The sequence below is a fragment of the Engystomops pustulosus genome, chromosome 10, assembly GCF_040894005.1.
Source record: "Engystomops pustulosus chromosome 10, aEngPut4.maternal, whole genome shotgun sequence".
In the NCBI taxonomy this organism is placed as follows: Eukaryota; Metazoa; Chordata; class Amphibia; order Anura; family Leptodactylidae; genus Engystomops; species Engystomops pustulosus.
In genome coordinates, this window is record NC_092420.1 from 31,701,557 (window position 1) to 31,720,610 (window position 19,054).

The window sequence follows — 19,054 nt, forward strand, 5'->3', positions numbered from 1 at the left end:
AGCCTTAAAGGAGTTTTAAACAATTTAAATTTAAAAATGGGTCTGTTAGTGATTGCTGCAGATGCAGGGTCATGTGATCTCTATCTGTTAGGGCCTTGTGATAGTGTTCATGAATATAAGATCATGGTCCTGGCAGGGCGATTGCTCATGGACAGTTGGAGATCACATGACCCTCCATCTGCAGCCATGTTATGGTCTGGAATGTCTGAGTGATGAGGAAAAAGGCTTCACTTTACATTTAAAGAAAGCAGAGCAGAACTTAAATGTATATTGATAAATGACCTATCCTGCCCCCTCACACATTAAAAAATAAGTGGCCACCCCCTTTTAAAGAAAAGCTTCTGCAGTCATTTTCCGATGGAGATCCTACAAGTTATACTACTACTAATGGACATTTTTGTGATTTTCCACTTCTCCCCATGTATGAAGGGTAGAATATGTGGGGAGTAATAATATTTTAAAACAAGTACATGTAAAATCTCCTGCTCAACATATATTTTTTTTATTAGGTCCTGTATTTAATGAATAGGTGAACTGTCGTCTATTCTGTACACATGGTTATCTCGTCATCCATCTGCAGGGTCTCTTCTTCCCATATTGAATGGTTTAACATATGCCTCATAGCAAAGGAAAGACACCCACTCACAGACAACAAGAAGTTTGCTTTTGTCTTTTAATATTGTTATTTAAAGTCGTTTGACCAACAGAAGCCTTCAAAATGGCCGCCCTCGTGCAGCTACGAGGTCATTGGGTTGAAGGTGTCTTTTTTTTTTTTCTTCTTTCTTTGCCTTTAGACCGATTGTGAGGCACAATATAATGTTAGATGAAGTAATTTGTTTTACTATAATAACTTTGATCCCATGTAAACCGCCCTTGATCCACACATGATCAAGCCTCCATTCTTCCCGGAAAGATATGGTATAAAACAAATATCCGGAGGCTTGGCGTCACTAGCAGATTGTGGGCGCAGGACTATGTGACCGGGCAGCTGAATAACCACCATCCCTCTTCCATTACAAACAATATGTTTGAGAAGACAGCGGTGCGTGACTGGACTCTCTTCACATCTGCTTAATATAGATTCATGTGTAGCAGCCATATTGAGGAACCACGGATACATCATGGCGGCAAATGCGACTAAAGATGTCCATAGGCCTGGTCTGGTTATGGCCCTGAGCCCCATCTTGTGTGACAATGACTGTGTGACCCGATGGACATGTCACATTACATCAGTCTGTCACTCATTCGCGCTTGTTTTGAGGAACTTGTGACAGAAGTCTCTGTGTCCCCGGTGTCAGGCACACTTACAAGTCGTCTCATGTGAACGTTGTTTTGCAGATTGTTCTACATTTGTGTTTGCCGTTCCCTTCGAGTCATGTTACAGGTGGCGCAGGAAGCTCGGCCTGGATTTGCATTAATAAGCCTACAACTGATTGCTTCCTCTCTGGTCAGCAAATGAGGCAGATTCTTACACAAACAAATTGTAGAGTCAACAGGACAAAGAGCCCCAAGCAATGTGGTGTTACAGTCCAAATCTTAAAGGGAAAATGCCTTGTAGTCTATAGAAAATATGTTATTAAAGAAATAATGCTAAGCAGATTGAGCATAGTGTCCTATCTGCAGGCAGCATGTTATCAAGTGGGACAAGATGTGCAGATTGTACATAATTAATAATAATTCCTTTATTTATATAATGCACACATATTATGCAGCGCTGCACAGAGCTTGCCAATACAGTCCCTGTCCCCATTGGGCTCACAATCTAATCAACCTACCAGTATGTTTTGGAGTGTGGGAGGAAACAGGAGGACCCTGAGGAAACCCACGTAAACACATAGAGAACATACAAATTCTTTGCAGATGTTGACCCTGGGACTTGAACCTAGGTCCCCAGCGCTGCAAGGCTGTTATGCTAACCACTAAGCCACCATGCTGCCCTCATAGTGTCCTATATGCAAGTAGCATGTTATAGAGCAGGAGTAGCTAAGCAAATTGTACATAGTGTCATCTAAAATTTTATAGAGCAGGGGGACCTGAGCACTTTGTACATTATAATCTTATAATGTTATAAATAAGCTCTTGTTCACAGGGCCATGACTCATATTGGTTCATTATTCTGTGACATCTTATTTTGTTTTATTTGCCCCCCCATGATGTGTAACATGATGCAGATATGGTGGTGCTTTATAAATAAAGATGTATTTATTTATATGCAGGCAGTATATTACAGAGGAGCAGAAGCTGAGCAAATTGAACATGGTGTCCTATCTCCAATGTCATGTTATAGAGCAGTAGGCAATGAGCACATTGGGGCACATTTTCTAAGGGTCCGAACGCCGGACTTTCTTCGGGATTCACGATTATTTCCGTTTTGCGCCGAATTGCCCCAGGTCTTTGCACTTGATCGGAGTGTGGCGCATCGGCGCCGGCTTGCATGCGACAGAAATGGGGGGCGTGGCCGTCAGACAACCCGCGGATTTTAAAAAAGGAATTGTCGCAAGATCAAGCACTTACATTCCCCGGGAAGAAGATGGTAAACTCCAGCATTGTATCCTATTTGCAGGCAGCATGTTATAGAGCACTAGGAGATGAGCACAGTGGGGGAGATTTAGTAGACTTTTCTTAGAGCATGGGCAATTAGAACAGTTTTACCTTAGAAACTTGATGATAAATCTCCCCTTTAAGCATACTATCCGATTTGCAGGTAGCATGTTATAGAGCAGGAGGAACTTAGCAGATTGTCAATTACTAATAGCCCCCCATGCCCGCTTGAGTAGGCGTTTTATCTTTTGAATATAGGTAGAGCTGAGATAATAATGCGTAAAATATTACCGGTATACTACCTTCCGCTCCTTTTGTAATTTTAACTTTGTAGAAAGCTCGCAGTCTGGTAAAAGCTGACCATACAGAGATGAGCAGAGCTGCACAGGCGCTGCTTATCGCTTTCCTGCAGCCACAGTCTATCCTAGATCGCGTTTGTTGGAAAATCGTTCCTTCTTCCTTCTTGACAAATGATTGAATGACATGCTGGGCTTCCTCTCTCTTAATAAACTAATTATAGAAAGTTGACCATTTTTGTGCATCAGGGTTTTTTTTTTTTTTTGTTCTTTTAGCCTGTCATAATTTTTGTGCTGGATATTCCCTAGAAGTGTCCAGCCAAGCACTAGATCAGGATGTGTGTTCAGCCTATAAGTGTTTCCCTTCACTGAACGCTTCAACATGGCAAATCCTTGTTGATTACATTACATTACAAGACTTACCGTAACAATAACTCGAATCTAACTGGAAAAACGGGTAAAACCCACTTTGAGGCAAGTGTTATCTAGTAGTAACGGCGCTCACGGCATACTCTAGTCTCCTACTCAGACTATGCTGCTTAGAACAACAATCCTGTAGTGCATAACCCCTCTGGGAGGTAGTCACTCACTATTCTGATAGATACTCGAACTATGGGGAAGTGTGCAGAAAGGGAAATGTAGTCAACATATAGTCTGAATATGGGGCTGACTTTGATCTCCCACAAGTGCCCTCTAGGTGTTCCTTAAAACTTATGTGTTCTCTTTTGATGTCACAGCCCTACCCCCTACTAAGTGTAATATTTGTAGCTTCTGATCAGGGGACTTCTACACCAGTCACACGTGGGTAGAAGGGACCCTCTGATGGCTCTGGATACATAAGCTATAGGGACCTCCATCACTGCACTTGCCATGATGCACTTCTCTCAGAGCCAAGCTGATACTTCAACTACCTCTATAACCCTTCTTTGTGGCTTGCATACATCGGATGTGCTCCATTTCTCATGTTAAAATGAAGTATTTTGTATTGGCTAAATATTTTTAGGCGGGGCATATGATTTATTTTCTGTCTAATGATTACTGCGTCTTTGGTAATGATTTTTCTTTTCTTTGTTTTCAGATGGCAGAAGAAGTTTATCAGCATTTGCACAATATTCTCGATTTTGGCAAACACATAATGAAGCAGTTTTTAGGTGAAAACTATGTTCACCACGGGGTAAGTAAACCTTTTCCATGCAGGCCGCTGAGGCTCCGGTCACAAGACCTTTAGTGTGTCACTGCGACTGCTGCTGAGAAGGACCTGTCCGTATGGCGGTGTGTGCTCCTGCACACAGAGACATTGGCAGGATCAGGCTGTCTGCTCTGGAGCGGCATATGTAATTTCTAGGGGGCATTTGGGCTTCACTGAAGGGACTCTGAATTAATTATCCTGCTGGTGAAGAAAGCTTGTGCCTCCTTTTTTTCACTTTTTATTTAATCCCTGATTATTACAATTGCCTACAGAAAGACTGCTTTGTGATAATTTTCTTACATAAATAGCTTGAGTTAATAACTTCCATGTTATATGCCTATGAAGTATTTGTATTTATGAAAAATTCTTATTCTTCGCCTAAAAATGCTCTTCAAAAATATTCCTCTGACCAATGTTTTGATCTCTTGGAAAGAATTAAGTGAAATATCTGTTTTGTTCATCCAGGTAGTGGTTACTTTTGGCTATATTTGTTTGTTGTTTGACATCATCCATCCCCAAATGATTTTTGGACTTGAGGAAACTGTATTGCTCACATGGTGGTTAAAAGCTAGCTGTGGGGCTACCTGCACACTGTTGAGTGCTATAACCATGCAATTTGCAGACCCGTGTGTCGTCGACGTGTGAGACCACTCAAGCACCAAAGATGGTAGAAAGACTTAAAACCTGCAAACACGGGCAGCACCAGAATTGTGGCACATGCATTCAGCTCATACACAGGGCTTTGCAAAGCACGGCCTTGTGTATGAGCCCATAGACATACAGGTGTCCATACCTCTATCATTATTGATAAAACAATATATTGATGTGTGTCAGTAGTACACTTCTCTTTAGCTGTAGTGGTGGTTGTGATGTGTCCAGTCTAGTAGAGGCCTCACTATTATTTATTAAAGTGACATCATGGTCTCTGATTTATATTACAGGATGTGGTGAAATTACCTTTGGATTTTCTGAAACGCCTCTGTCTGAAGGTCCAGTCTGAAAGACCAGGCAAGTGTCGGATTGTGGAGTTTTTCATGATTCCCCTCATTACTAAAAGAAAATGTTCACAATTTTCCTATCCTTGATTGCCTGGTACCTATTCTTGCCTTTTCACACTCGCTTATCACTACAGTGCAACTTTTTGCTCTCGGTATTCTCTATGTGCTTTGCTGTGTATCCCATGATGCCTCCTCACTGGAGCACATGTGCGGCTAAAGTAGTTACTCATTCTGCCTGCTGGGAGGACAGTGTAATTATCCTTCTCAATAATTCACCATAAATATTCATTCATGAAGACTATTCTACCCTCTTCTACATTATAACTGTTTGGTGCAGATGAGAAAAAAAGAAGAAAAAGCATGCACCTATATGGCAACAATAGTATATAACAAATTTTCTAGATCAGGATATACATACAAATGGACACAGGACAATTAAAAACAATTAAAACACTGTGCTCAGCAGAGCACAAGCAACCCCCCTTTTTTAAGGGTATGGGAAAGAAATCCCAACCCCGGGGAAGCCCACAGCCATCCAACAATACCCCACCTAAAAATAAACCCCCAAAAATGAACAAGGTATAACAGTGTAAACCAGGTCAGGAGAACCTGACTATAGTCAAATACAATACCTCCTACCAACAGGTAAGCATGAAGCGGAGTAGGCAGAAATGACGGGGGAGGGAGGAGTGGATCAGCTGTGGGCCAGGAGACCCTACGCGTTACGTCACGCTTACGTGACTTCCTCAGGGGTACTGTTTGGTGCAGCCCACGCAGCCTCATCATCTAGAATCCTGAGATTGTGACCTCAGACATGTCATTCTTGGTGGTGGGGATATTAAACATAAGGGTGGCGGGAATGTTCTGATCAGAGTACATAACCAAATGAGGTTGTGCTGGTACTTTGAGAAATGGATTATGTTTCTCTGATCAGACAAAATTATTTGGCAGAGAACAACCCCCTTAAGAAGCTTCATATGTAGAGTCACACTGCAGCCTTTGCATGACAATAATAGTAGTGTGACAAGTGGTTGTATGTGTAGATTAGATAAGACCGCAGGGCCCTTCATCCTTAGTCAGCGGTTTGTACAGAAAGCTTTGCGTGACTGCTACATACACTTGGCCTTGTACAGGACAATCCTCTTCTTCCATTTCCCACTATTCTGTTACATAGCATACAGCAGTAATGGATGGACTAAAGGGTTTGATATTGTAGAGCGGGCCTGGACAAATAAGAGTCAGATCTGGCAACAAAGCTCTGTAGGGCTATCCCGCATCACTGGTCAGTACTGGATCCATCGCTCTGACAAGCTATTTCCCCTAATCCTCCCTGACATACACACCTCTTCTTCATCCCCAGCAATCCTAGCTGTGACTGCCACAAACTCATCTGCGGCAATCCCAGCATCCCCTCCTATGGCTTTTTTTTACTCATTATTGTCTTTTTTTCATTCTTTTATGACAATTTTGTACCTTTTTTAACTTTACATATGTATTTCCTTCTTTTTGTCAGAGTCTCGCTGTGAGAAAGAGATGGATGTCAGCGGGTATGCCATGTGCCTTCCTAACCTCACCCGCCTGCAGACCTTCCCTTTTGTGGAGCACAGGCCTATATACTGCATAGAGATTAAGGTGAAAAGAGTTCTGTATCTTTATGTCATACCAATCATGCAGAGGTCATGACCATATATTACACTATGGGACTATTGCTTTCTCTGTCCCTTTGCCTGGCACAGTGCGGGCTTCTATATGAATCTTTGGAGCATATGTATCGTTTGTTTTCTTTTGTGACTACTTAAAGTAGACTAAAGTTGGCATTCTTTTGTAGTGCTATGTATCTTTCTAAATTTGCTTTTGTGATGCATGTCATCATTTTTTTTTTTCCTTTTTTATAATTTATTTTTTGCGACTTTTTAGCTGCATTTATGAAACTAAGCATGGGGTCAGTTGTCCTTCGTTTTGTACCTAAGTCTGTACACAAAGTCGCTTATCAAAGAAAACTTCTCTCTTTAGGAACACTGCAACAGACACACCCACAGGCTAACTTGTTAAGGATGCACACTAAAAGTCCCAAAAAATCAAAAACCTGCAAAAAATGTAAAAAAAAAAAAAAGTCAAAATAAAGATATGTGCCCCCCTTTGTATGTAATACATAATCTCCTTGGATTACCTACATTCTATTCCCAATATCTTTGGCACTCGCAGGATGGGGTTTGGAAAACTGGTGGTCTGAGGTTGGTCCTACGTCTAACATTGAAAGCATATTCTGTGGATCACTATATATGTCAAAGATGGCAATACCCCTTTAAAGGGATTATTCAGCATTTCAAAAACAGCTGCTGTATTACAGAAAAGCACCACACCTCTCTAGTGGTTATTTGTGGTATTGCAGCTCATCACTTTCACTGTTGTTATTACGCATGCTGGGCCGCAAGCTGCAGCCCCAGCCCGATGGAAGGTCATGCGACCGAAGCTCACCTACTCAGCACAGGCTGAGCACAGGCTGTGGTCCCTTGACCTCCTTCCGCATCTAGATGGCATTGTGTGCTCTCCTGCACACATTGGCAGAATCAGGCTGTCACACTAACAGCTCATAGGAAGCACTGAGCCTGCAGGAGGTTCCCATGGTGATGATGATACCTGGGAAAGGGGGTGAGATGCTTGCAAAGAAGGTGCAATGTGCATCTTCACTGCATGTATGTGTTGCACATCACCGATAACAGTGGCCCAATGGGTTGATACCATTACATGAATGTTCTGTGTGATCTGTATATAGGAACAGCAGGGAAACCATATATAATGTGTTACTAACTGATGCCCCAACTTAAAAATTCTAATCCAAAAAAAACCAAACAAATCAATTAAATAAGCGTAATTTAAGTCAAGTTAAAAAACCTATGTTATAAAGAATTCTTTAAAAAAAAAATTGCAAGATAATAGAATACAACAACCAGTCAAAGATTGAATTGTAGCGTTGTTGGCCATAGTCTGGTCTGGGTGGGGAGTCATCAACATTGGCAATAGTCTGGTCTGATGGGGTTTTCGTGGCGTCTGCCCTAGCCTAGCCTAGCCTAGCCTAGTCTAGTCTGGGGTATGATAAAAGGAGTATTTTTACTCTTCTGGAAAAATGTTAGTAAAACCTCCTGAAAGATACAGATACTTTAATAAACTATCTTATATTATCTTTTCTTCTTCATATCAGTACTTAATACTCAATACCAGTGTGACACATGAGGTGCACAGAATAAAGTATAAATGTTATAAAAGTTTTTCCATATGGTAGTATACAGGATTTTGCACACCTGTAATGCCTGTACTACATGTAATGATTGCGTAAAGTGAATTTGGCCACTGAAGTGGCTGCTGGGATTTCTTCCCAGTGATATCATATTGCAGTGATACAGAGATCTGACTTGAGGGAACCAGAGCCTGTTGCTGTGAATAAACTGCATTGTATTCCTGATATTTCATCTTTGTCCAGCAACAGATAAAAGCAGTTTAACCCTTTTATGCACTGTGCATTGTAAACACTTGCCAACGTTATTTTCCGTTTTGAGTAGATTTTATATATTACATATTTTATAAAGATTTCCTTTTTTTTTCTTTCATATATAGCCCAAATGTGGGTTTATCCCATCGTCGGCTCATATCACAAAGGAGATAAAGAAAAAAGTGTGTCGCTTCTGTATGCACCAACATCTAAAGGTAACTGCTAACAGATTTACTAGCAGATAGTTTGGCGGAGAGCCCCTAGGTGAATAGTTTATTTTCATTTGGCAGAACAGAGTTATTTCCCTAAAAAACAGGAAAGTGATCTTGTGCCAATTTGCATTTTATATCCCAGAATTATTCAGGTTCATGTTGTTCCGACCCAGAAAAGGCTTAAAGGACACCTGTCATCAGGTCTTTGTCACTATTTCTGTCGCTTTTACCTATTGGAGCAGCTCACAAGGATCCATCCCAGCCTCTTTCTAGTCAATTCATACATTATGAATGTACATCATTCTAAAATCAGGTTCATGTTGTTCCGACCCAGAAAAGGCTTAAAGGACACCTGTCATCAGGTCTTTGTCACTATTTCTGTCGCTTTTACCTATTGGAGCAGCTCACAAGGATCCATCCCAGCCTCTTTCTAGTCAATTCATACATTATGAATGTACATCATTCTAAAATAATCTTTTCTTTATTATGTAAAGGAGTATGGTCACATTGTCAGAGGCAGTGATGTCACCCCTGTTCCCCCTCCCCTCTCCTCCCCCTGCTCATGTCTGTGTGTGATGTATAGTAAAGCATTGCTAGTGTCTGTGCTTTACCTGCTGACATGCTCTCCCTCCTAATACACATGTGTGAGACACAGACATCAGCTACACAAGTACCTGACATGTTCTGCTATAACATGGCTGCCTGGAGCTGTTGTATCTCACCCATACACACACAGGCTGCAGGGGCCGCCAGCACCAGGAAGCACATGGAGGAGCCATTACACCTTTATACCTCACACCATTATACAGGCTGTCAGTCATGTGTATAGGAGTATCTCATACACACAGTCTGCAGGGGGTGTGGCTGCCAGCACATGGAGGTGCCATTACACCATTATAACTCACACCATTATACAGGCAAGCACTGGGGGTGTGGCTGTGCCTCCCACTCATGAATAAGCCGGACAGCTTGAATATGATAATGACTCATTGGACATCTCACAGGTCATTTGCATACAGCTTTAGGACCTCATTGCTTAAGTTTACAGGCATGTAGAGGGACGATGAAGGGATAGAGGCAATGCTCTCTAATGGCAGTTTATGAAAATATATTTAGTTAAGGTGGTTCATTTGCCTGACGGGTTTTTTTTAAGTGATCGTTATGATACAGAAAATAATGTTTTTGCATAGCCGAGATCTGATAGGACTTCATAACAAAACTTCTTCAAATTTGCTCATTTTCAAACAACAGTTTATTCTGCTTCTGAAGAAGTAAAAAATGAATATTATATTTGCTGCATAAACTTGGCATTAATAAAACACTGGTAAAGCTTCCCTATACAGGTCTGTATCCCCTGCACTCGTTCCAAGATCTCACTAAATAAGTGTCTGCTTCAGCCACCACTAGAGGGAGCTCTGTGTATAGATATAATTTTATCTCCAACAATCAATAAAGCTAGTTTAGTTCTCCCTCTCCGTGCAAACTGCATGATCAACAACCCTCTCCTGTTGTGTATATTTTGCCTTGGGATTACAAACCTGTTGTTGATCTTCTCAAACACTGTTCCAGCTAAAGGAACTTTTTTTTTTTCCTTTTAATAGGTTGCCAAAGGAAAATGGAAGCGGATTAGCAAATACTGCCCTTTGGACCTGTTCTCGGGGTGCTTATCTATTTATACATTTTCATTTGCAACAAATTCCTGTTTAGTCTAATAACATGAGCGCTCATCGTACAGTGATTCATTGGATTTGTAAAGCTCCAAGTAAAGGTTTAGCAGCCATACATTCGCCTACTGACATCTGCTGGCTGAATGGTCGGCTCATCAGATTTTATGGTCCTCTACAAATCGTGATTACTTGTCATAGATAAAATAAGTTTTTTTTATCTTTATCAGTCCAATCTGGGTCAGCAGTTATTTGCTGGAGCTTTTGTGTGATTGATGCTGCATAGTACATAGGACTTTTACAATTACAATAGGGTTTTTTTTATTTGTAGTGAAGCTATCTGGGGGCATTCACATTTTATGTTGTATTCATCCAATGTACTGATATACCGGGAGGATTCCTGACTTGTCCTTACAACGGAGGGCCAGGAAATGTTCCACTGTATTCACATATAGTGGGATTCATCGTCCCATTGTTTTGCCTTCTGCTGATGTTCCGGGTATCCCCCCCCCAGTGATGTCACTGTTCTTATATAGACAAAGATATCTTTGGGTACCTCCCTGAGTGTGCACTCAGAAGATGCCTGGGCGGGGTGCAGTACTACTGCATCTGACCCCCATAGGCTCCATTGACCTCCACTTCGCTCCGGACTATGAAGCAGTATGGAAAGATTTAGCCTGCTGCATCTTTCCCAGCCTGTGTTTTCCCCAGTATATGATGCAGAATAATGATGCCGTCATCTGCCAGCATATGCCTACGGATACATCAGTGTATATGTCAGGAAACCTCCTATACACTTAGTGTATGTAGAAAACCTGGTGTGAATGCAGCCATTATCAGCTGAGCATGCACAGACTTCAGTGGGAGTTTTGAAATACTTAAGGCTTAACAGATTCTTACAACATTCTAATAGAAAGTGTTCAAGTGGATGAGGAAATGCCCTCTGCAAATTTCTATTTCTAAATTGTATCACATTGACGGTATGAATTTCCATTTTTTTTTCACAGGCATAAACAGAGGATGCATTTTGCCTTGATGAGTTTACTTCAAGAGTCACAAAACAACTTAAAAATCTTCAAGGTAGAAGCTCAGTTGTTCTGGATCTGTGTACACTTGTCAGGTTCCTGATGTGCTGTGTGTTGGGAAATCATTTCCATGTCTTGGCTTATTATTCCTTTTTTTAGAATGGAGAATTAATCTACGGCTGTCGGGATGACCAGGAGTACCTCTCAGACCTGAATGAGCTCGCTCGCCAGCTGAGGCCATTTTTCTTCCCTGCAAATGGTTTGGTTGCTGGACCTCCGTGCACAAAGAATGTCCTGAAAGAACTGATTCATGTGCTGACGGCCACACTGCTCAGCACCAGCACAGACACTGGAAGAGCTGGGAACATGAAGCCCATCCCTGTGTCACAGGGGAGGCATTACTGCGAGGCTGGTCACTTCTGCACAGAGTATCTGCGAAGTGGTAAGACTGACCGTGTACTAGCACTGTTTCTGCACTAAGAACAAATGCAGTAACACCTATCGGGGGTCCCCCTTAAGAACGTTGGACCTGATACAAATAGCACCAGCGCCGATCTTGCGTTTTACCAGAGGTTGTCTGCTGTCTAATTCAGCAGACACCTGACCTGTATGTAGAGGTCTCCGCCCATACATCCATACCGTGCAGCCCCAACCACACTATAATGTACAGTTAATCATGGTGTGAGAAGGGGTTAAGCAGTTTTCTTAAGAAACTTGTCATCAAACTGTTCATTTGACCGTAAAAGTCTTTACTTCAGGCTCTTTCTCAAGTTTTCAAGTTATCATCTTTCCACAGGTAGGGGTTTAAGCTGGTTGATGTGGGTCCAACTGCTGGGAAACCCACCGATCATGAGAATGGGACCACTAGCAATCTGGAGAACAGGGCGTCCCATACTCATTATGCTCCATTTAGCAATTGCTGAGCACAACGTTGGCACAGTCAATGGGAGTGCTGGAGATACCTGAGAGGGTGTTTTGCAATTCTGACATTCCCATGCTTTTGAATGATGTGGTGGGACCGTTTTGATTCATTGAGGATGGGATCCCCATTTTCCAGATTGCTCCTTGTCAGGTTTTGGTGATCAGTAGTAGTAGTCCCAGCAGTTGGACCTTCCCTGATCAACTTGTTATTCCCTATCCTGTGGATTAAAGAGAACTTGAAAACTTGGGACAGCCCCTATGATGAATTATGTGTGATGGTTATGTATAGGGTTTATTGCAGAGTATAATTTGTTACTACATTTGCTTAATCCACTCGCTCCTAGTCTATATATAAGAGGAATTTGTTATCACGAATTCATCACATATAAACCCTTTCTACATTACCTGTGTTATATACAGAACCTTGTACACACAGCGGTGGAAGGTCCTTATGGATAGATATCCCCAGCATTGTAATTTGCAGGTCAAGTGCTGTGATGTGAACCTTGTAAATGCTTTCTGGCAGGTAAACACAAGATGGAGAGCGCAGGACTGCCTAAAGGATGCATCTTGTATAAGTTGCTCCAGGCCCAGATGCTGGACATGCTTGACATTGAAGGCCTGCATCCCCTGTATAAGAGGGTGGAGAAGTATCTGGAGGAGTGCCCCGAGGAGAGGTAAGAATTATCTTAGTCTTTAATCGCGTCTTTTCACATTTTTGGGTCATGAAAACAAATTGATTAAGTGCCTGAGGCTTGGAAACAGTCTGCTGTTTAGTGACAAAAGAGGATTTGTCAGTACAGGCAGTCCCCGGGTTACATACAAGATAGGGTCTGTAGGTTTGTTCTTAAGTTGAATTTGTATGTAAGTCGGAACTGTATACTTTAACATTGTAATCCCAGCCAGAACTTTTTTGGTCTCTGTGACAATTGGATTTTAAAAATGTTGTGTTGTCATAAGAATCAATATTAACACTAAAGCTTCATTACAGACACCTGTGATAACTGTTATAGCTGATTATTGTAGCCTAGTAGGACTAAAGTACAATAAATTACCAATATCCAGAGGTCCGTTTGTAACTATGGGTCGTATGTAAGTCGAGTGTTCTTAAGTAGGGGACCGCCTGTATATAGAATTAGAAGAAGTATGGCATTAATTGTACCTGTATGTGCTGTATGTGGATTAGGTTACTCTTTACCTGCGGGCACGTTCTCGGCTCGGTGATGCGAGGTACCTCATGGTGCATGCACTGTGTACATACCCAATAGGAGTCGATGGGGCCATGAATTAGCTACTGTTTTGTGAGGCACATTTGTGTGCACAAAGCCTTATACATGTGAAATTGAGCCACAATCCTATGTAATAGGTGTGTTTTGGGGGGATTTTACCCTAGATCCCATGCAAATGAGGTTGTGCTTGAGCAATAGTACTCCATTTAAACTGTACAAGACTGATAAAGATGGCCAAGCACTGTACTCCATTTATACATATGACTCCACATACACCAAATATAGAGATCTAATGTTGCTAAATGGTCTATAAAGCACAGTTTTAATTGAGACCTTAAAGAGTTAAGTGGGAAGGATAACAGCTTGGCCACCTAATGATGAGGCTTCCAGTATTTGTGTCCCCAGGAGAGGGCGGCTCTGAATATCATCCAGATCTGGACTGTATATTGACATAATGGTTTTCAAAGGATTACCAAGGAGTTTTCCCAGGAGAAAGCCGCATAGTTTTCATTGTGACCACACCTAGGAGAGTCTGGAGGAGAGAAAACTACTTTTATAGGAGAGACATGGGTGTGGGATTTTCACAATGTAGCCAACCAGGAAAGATCAGTGAGAACCTGGAAATACTGATGTGACTGTATGTTTGGACACAGGCTGAGGCTGACACTGACCCTCTAGGCGTCTGTATATCCGCTACATGCATCCTGTATGGTTTCTACCTTGTTTAGCAGTATTCTGTTACAGAATTCCCATATATTCTCAATGGTTAAAATATTTAGCTTCTCTTCCCTGTACACGTCATATATAAGGGATATGCAGTTAACCACTAGATGGCAGGACAGAATCTTCTTACACAAGATAATCCAAAGTGTAAAATAGATGTTCATATTCTGCAGAATTTTACAGTTCATTGGGTGGACATGCATATAAAATACAACAATGCAGAGCAATAATGGATTATAGTTCATACAGTTGAAATAACACACATGTTCATCAAGGTCAGATGCGGACCCTGCTCGGAAGAGCTTACAACAATCTATGAGGAGGAGGGGTGACATGGGAGATGATAGCATGTGTACAATGGGAGCACTAAAAGACTTTATTATGTAATATGGGTTGTAATATTGGATATACCTCAGAGCAAATGGACATTTACACCAGCCCTTGCTATTAAACAAAAATTAATAATCCATGACATAAGAGAATTGCAGAATATGAGAAGATCTTGCTAAAGTTTTATTATAGTCATGCTAGTGTGTATATTGTATAGACTAGCAAGTAGGACTATTTGGGATATGACTGTATAGGTGCTGAGGAACAGCACAAATTTTCATCATTGGATTTTTCTTTTTCAGAAGTACATTACTCCTGGATGGACCTTATGATGAAACCTTCTTTGAGAGGCTAAAGGACCTGTCTCTGGAGGATGATGGCAGTGTGGAGTATGCAGTAACTAAGGTAAGACAGCGCTCAGAACTGAAGATTTTGCCCTTTAGTAATAGTTTAGATTATAAACCCATCTAATACTATTAATAATATATGCCAGTAAAGGGATTTAGACTTTTATGTCATGTCCACAAGATATGCAGTAAATGTCTACTACACAACGGTTTCTGGACTCTGGATCTTCTGACACTTGCTCCATCCAGTGACACATCTGCCATCCACTGCAGCCAGGCGGGAAATGATAAAGAGCGCTCAGTTATTTCTATAATTGTAGATGGATGTGGATTCCAGAACAAGAACCTTTTACCTATCTAAGATCTGTGACCTATCCATCGCAATATCATTTAGTGTAAATGGATTTGGGGGACATAAAATGTGATTTTATACATAGCCAGTAATGTGGATGCTTTTGCACATGTTTATACTCCTACAAAGTAGACCCTAGATTCTCAGCCTGGTGTGCATGTACTCCAAGAGGGTACACACTGTTTTCATCATATATGGATGACTTTAATTGTTGTGACTTTCTTCTTGCAGATTCAGCAGTACAGAGTAGCCATGACAGCCAAGGATTGTTCCATAATGATCGCCCTCTCCCCCTCTGTACAGGAAGAATGGTAAGAGCAGATCATGCACAGCCTTACATACAGTGTTTCCCAAAATCAAGAACAGCTCATATAATATTTTTTGCTTCGAAAATGGGGTGTGGTTTACATAAACAAAAAAAAAATCAACATTTATTCAGATATTTTAATCATTTAGAATCCTCATAATAACTCCCCAAACCCTGTGAATTGTGAATGTCCCTTGCCTTGTTTGCCTTTAGAATCATTGGCCCCAATTTTTAATCTCTAGCAATGGGATTTTCCTTGCTTGAGCCCCTCTTTTCTATGTAGCTTCTTGTCAAGCCTAAGAAAGTGAGCACACAGCAGAGGTGCAAAGTAGTCCTACAATTTAGTCACAAACAACAACTAGGATACAATAGCGCTCTGCACACCCAATAAGCCTAAATAACCTTTATTAGTTCATAGCCACACAACCAATACATTCAAATGGATATATGCAATTAAAAAATTCTGGCCGTGGTCTAAAGACTCATCTGCCATGCATAGTTATCTCAAGGATCCAATACATACAGGATAAATGCATCCGATATATCGATATGATGCAGTTGTAAATCACAAAATAATACTAGTCCCTGTGTATAGCATGTCTAGTGAATGTGTTGCTATACAATTTTTCTATGACACTCAGGGACTGGTAGCCCTTGTTTTCTGATATATAACGGTATCCTGTTGTTTATGCAATGTATTGCCATATCAGATGTATTCATCCTATATGTATTGGATCCTTGAGATATTACTATGGGAACCCCCGTATGGCAGATGAGTCTTACTGACCATAGCCAAAACTTTATGAATTACATATATTTAAATGTGTTTGTTGTGTGGTTTTAAATTAATAAGAGTGATTTAAGTCTGTTGGGTGTGCTTGGTGCTACTGCGTTCTTTTATGTAGCTTCTTGTTGCATATTGCTGTCAGCTCCCTCTTCCCTGCAGCTCCTTCTATATTCTGCCTTCAGTTGACACTTCAAACCGCTGTAACTTCTGTACCTTGACACCTAGAAACACACGTCGCTCATATTTCAAGGCTGAAAAATCATCCGGTTGGTTCTTATTTTGGTGCTCATCTACCATGTTTCCCCAATCTGTTAGGTTTTTAGTTCATATCCATGGCATAAAGGTGACTTGCTGTGCCATATTGTTTGTGGGCAGAAGATGTTGCCTTCAATTCCCATGAATAGATTTTTTAAACAAATTGGAAAAGGCCAAGGAACAGCTGCATGAGCAAGAGACACTAAAGTTCTCAGTGTACAGTGTTCTGGGTGGTTGGTGTGTGGCATGTACTTTTATTAGTTCTTACCCCCTCACCACGACAGCACCGCTTAGTTCCTGGGTGGTGCAGGGAAAGAAAATTACCGGTGTGTAATTACCGATATCTGTGCTTTTCTTCTTTCAGCTTTGATTCAAGACCATTGATAAAAGCTTCACGATCCAGCTTCACTTATTCAGTTTCCATCCTGGACTTAGACTTAAAGCCGTATGAGAACATACCTCACCAATACAAGCGGGACAGCAAGATTGTGAACCATTACCTAAAAAGCATCCAGACCCGGGAGGAGCCAAGCACATCCCTCATCTTTCCTGACAGTGAAGACTGTACCCTGCTCCTGCACCAAGTATAGTTTAGACATAAATATATTGAATGCGGCTGCGTCATCCTGTCGCTTTGTCTTGCTGATCCAGCATGCGGGGCAGAGCGCCACACTTTCTTTTTGTTATGCAGAGACCACACTTGCTCATTTTGACATGCGAATATTTGAGAACAGTGTCCAGGAAAGGGAATGACTGGCTGCTGCATGGTGTAATCTGTAAATAAAGCCTTTGCTTCTCTTGTGGGTTTGATACGTGAAGACAGACTACAACATATTTCTATTTAATGTTTATAAGATGACCAAACCTTTGTATACTAAGAAAAGAAGAGCTGCCGTTCTCTCGACGAATCCTGGTCCTTTGCATTCATTCTGCTGCTTTCATTTAGAGTGCCTAAGGGGAGGTCCAGGTATGCCTCTTATTGAGCCTTATGCAAAGGTCTGTGCTGTATCAGGGTAAGGACTTGTATGAATCTCTACAGGCTGTGGTTTTATAAAATGTGCAATGCTAACAGAATTGATGTCCTTCATGTTTATAGAAGCCATTACCGTCTCCGTGGTTTGTAGTCTGACGTCCTATAGATTGTCCTGTGAAAAACAGAAATGCGTCCAATAACCTCTACCCTTGTCCTTGTAGCTCTATTAGGGTTTTGTTCACTTTCCTTCAATATGAAATAATTTATTTAACATTTTAATGTGTTTTGGAAAGTCCGTCTACAATATTTTGTGTATGGGGAGCAATGAATTTCCACTGCAATCCTGTGAGGTTGGAGGCTGCAGTTAGCCTTTTATTTCGTGGCTTAAGGGAATCTGTCAGCAGAAATTGACTTTAACCAGATTGTGGTTTGTTTTTTTTTTTTTCATGGCTCATTCTGTTGACATCCAGAAAAACAACTTTGGACCAAGATGTAAATTGTTCTGTCAAGTTATGGTGGTGAAGAGCTGAAGTCAAGCTCTCCCTGCCTTAGAATGCCCTCTCTGCTGTTATTGCGGCCCTTGTATTCAAGGACACTGTCTGTCTCTATGGGGACACAGTTAGGCAGGGAGAGCTTTACTTCATCACTGAGGTCTACACTTCAATGACATTATGCAAATAATTTTCATATCCCTTTAACCCCTTACCGACATTTGACGTAATAGTACTGCATGGCGGGAGGTGCATTCCCGCAATACATCTGTATTACAAGGTGTAAGGTGAAGAAGAGCTTGAACAAGCGATCAGTGGATCACTTGTTCAAGCCAACCTGTAAAAGTAAATTTAAAAAGTTAAAACCATTAAATAAAAACATATTTTAATAAAAAAGAATTAAATAAAGTTAAAGTCCCCTAAACACAAACCTTCCCTAAACACATGTAATAAAGTAAAAAAAACACAAAATCTCCAAACACCCCCACATTAACTCAGAAACTTTATTGGACCCGCTCGGTGAATGCCGTAAAAACAAAAGCCGAAATACTCGCCAAAAATGTACACTTTTCAAAAAGCTGGCGATGCAAAAACAAATGAGATTATATATTAGTTTTATTCCAGTAAAATTGTAAAAATATATGAAAAACCTATATAAATCACCGTAATCGTAGTGACCTATAGAATAAAGATAATATATTATTTTTAGTGTAAGTTGTACGACCCCCAAAATATACAAAAAGAAAAGAAACCAAACTTGACAATTTTCTTTTCCTCCATACATTCAAGAATTAATAAAATCTCATCAATAAGCTAATGGCCCACTAAAATGAAATATTTGTAAAGTGCATCTCAGGTCGCAAAAAATAAGCCCTTATATGTCCAAACTGCCAAAAAAATAAAGATTGTATAGCCAATAAAAAG

General features: G+C 40.9%; 1 protein-coding gene across 2 annotated transcripts in view; it reads left to right on the forward strand.

The window, feature by feature from the left end:
• IPPK (inositol-pentakisphosphate 2-kinase) overlaps window positions 1-18,102 on the forward strand; it is a 56,915-nt gene extending 38,813 nt beyond the window's left edge. For both annotated transcript variants that reach the window (XM_072127579.1, XM_072127578.1), the window contains exons 3-13: window positions 3,916-4,011; window positions 4,968-5,034; window positions 6,538-6,656; window positions 8,640-8,729; window positions 10,328-10,386; window positions 11,398-11,470; window positions 11,575-11,857; window positions 12,863-13,013; window positions 14,921-15,023; window positions 15,549-15,628; window positions 17,031-18,102. In XM_072127579.1, the coding sequence (XP_071983680.1) occupies window positions 3,916-4,011; window positions 4,968-5,034; window positions 6,538-6,656; window positions 8,640-8,729; window positions 10,328-10,386; window positions 11,398-11,470; window positions 11,575-11,857; window positions 12,863-13,013; window positions 14,921-15,023; window positions 15,549-15,628; window positions 17,031-17,256 (1,347 nt within the window). In that variant the 3' untranslated portion in view covers window positions 17,257-18,102. The remainder of the gene's footprint in view (window positions 1-3,915; window positions 4,012-4,967; window positions 5,035-6,537; window positions 6,657-8,639; window positions 8,730-10,327; window positions 10,387-11,397; window positions 11,471-11,574; window positions 11,858-12,862; window positions 13,014-14,920; window positions 15,024-15,548; window positions 15,629-17,030) is intronic.
• The last annotated feature ends 952 nt before the right edge of the window (window positions 18,103-19,054 follow it).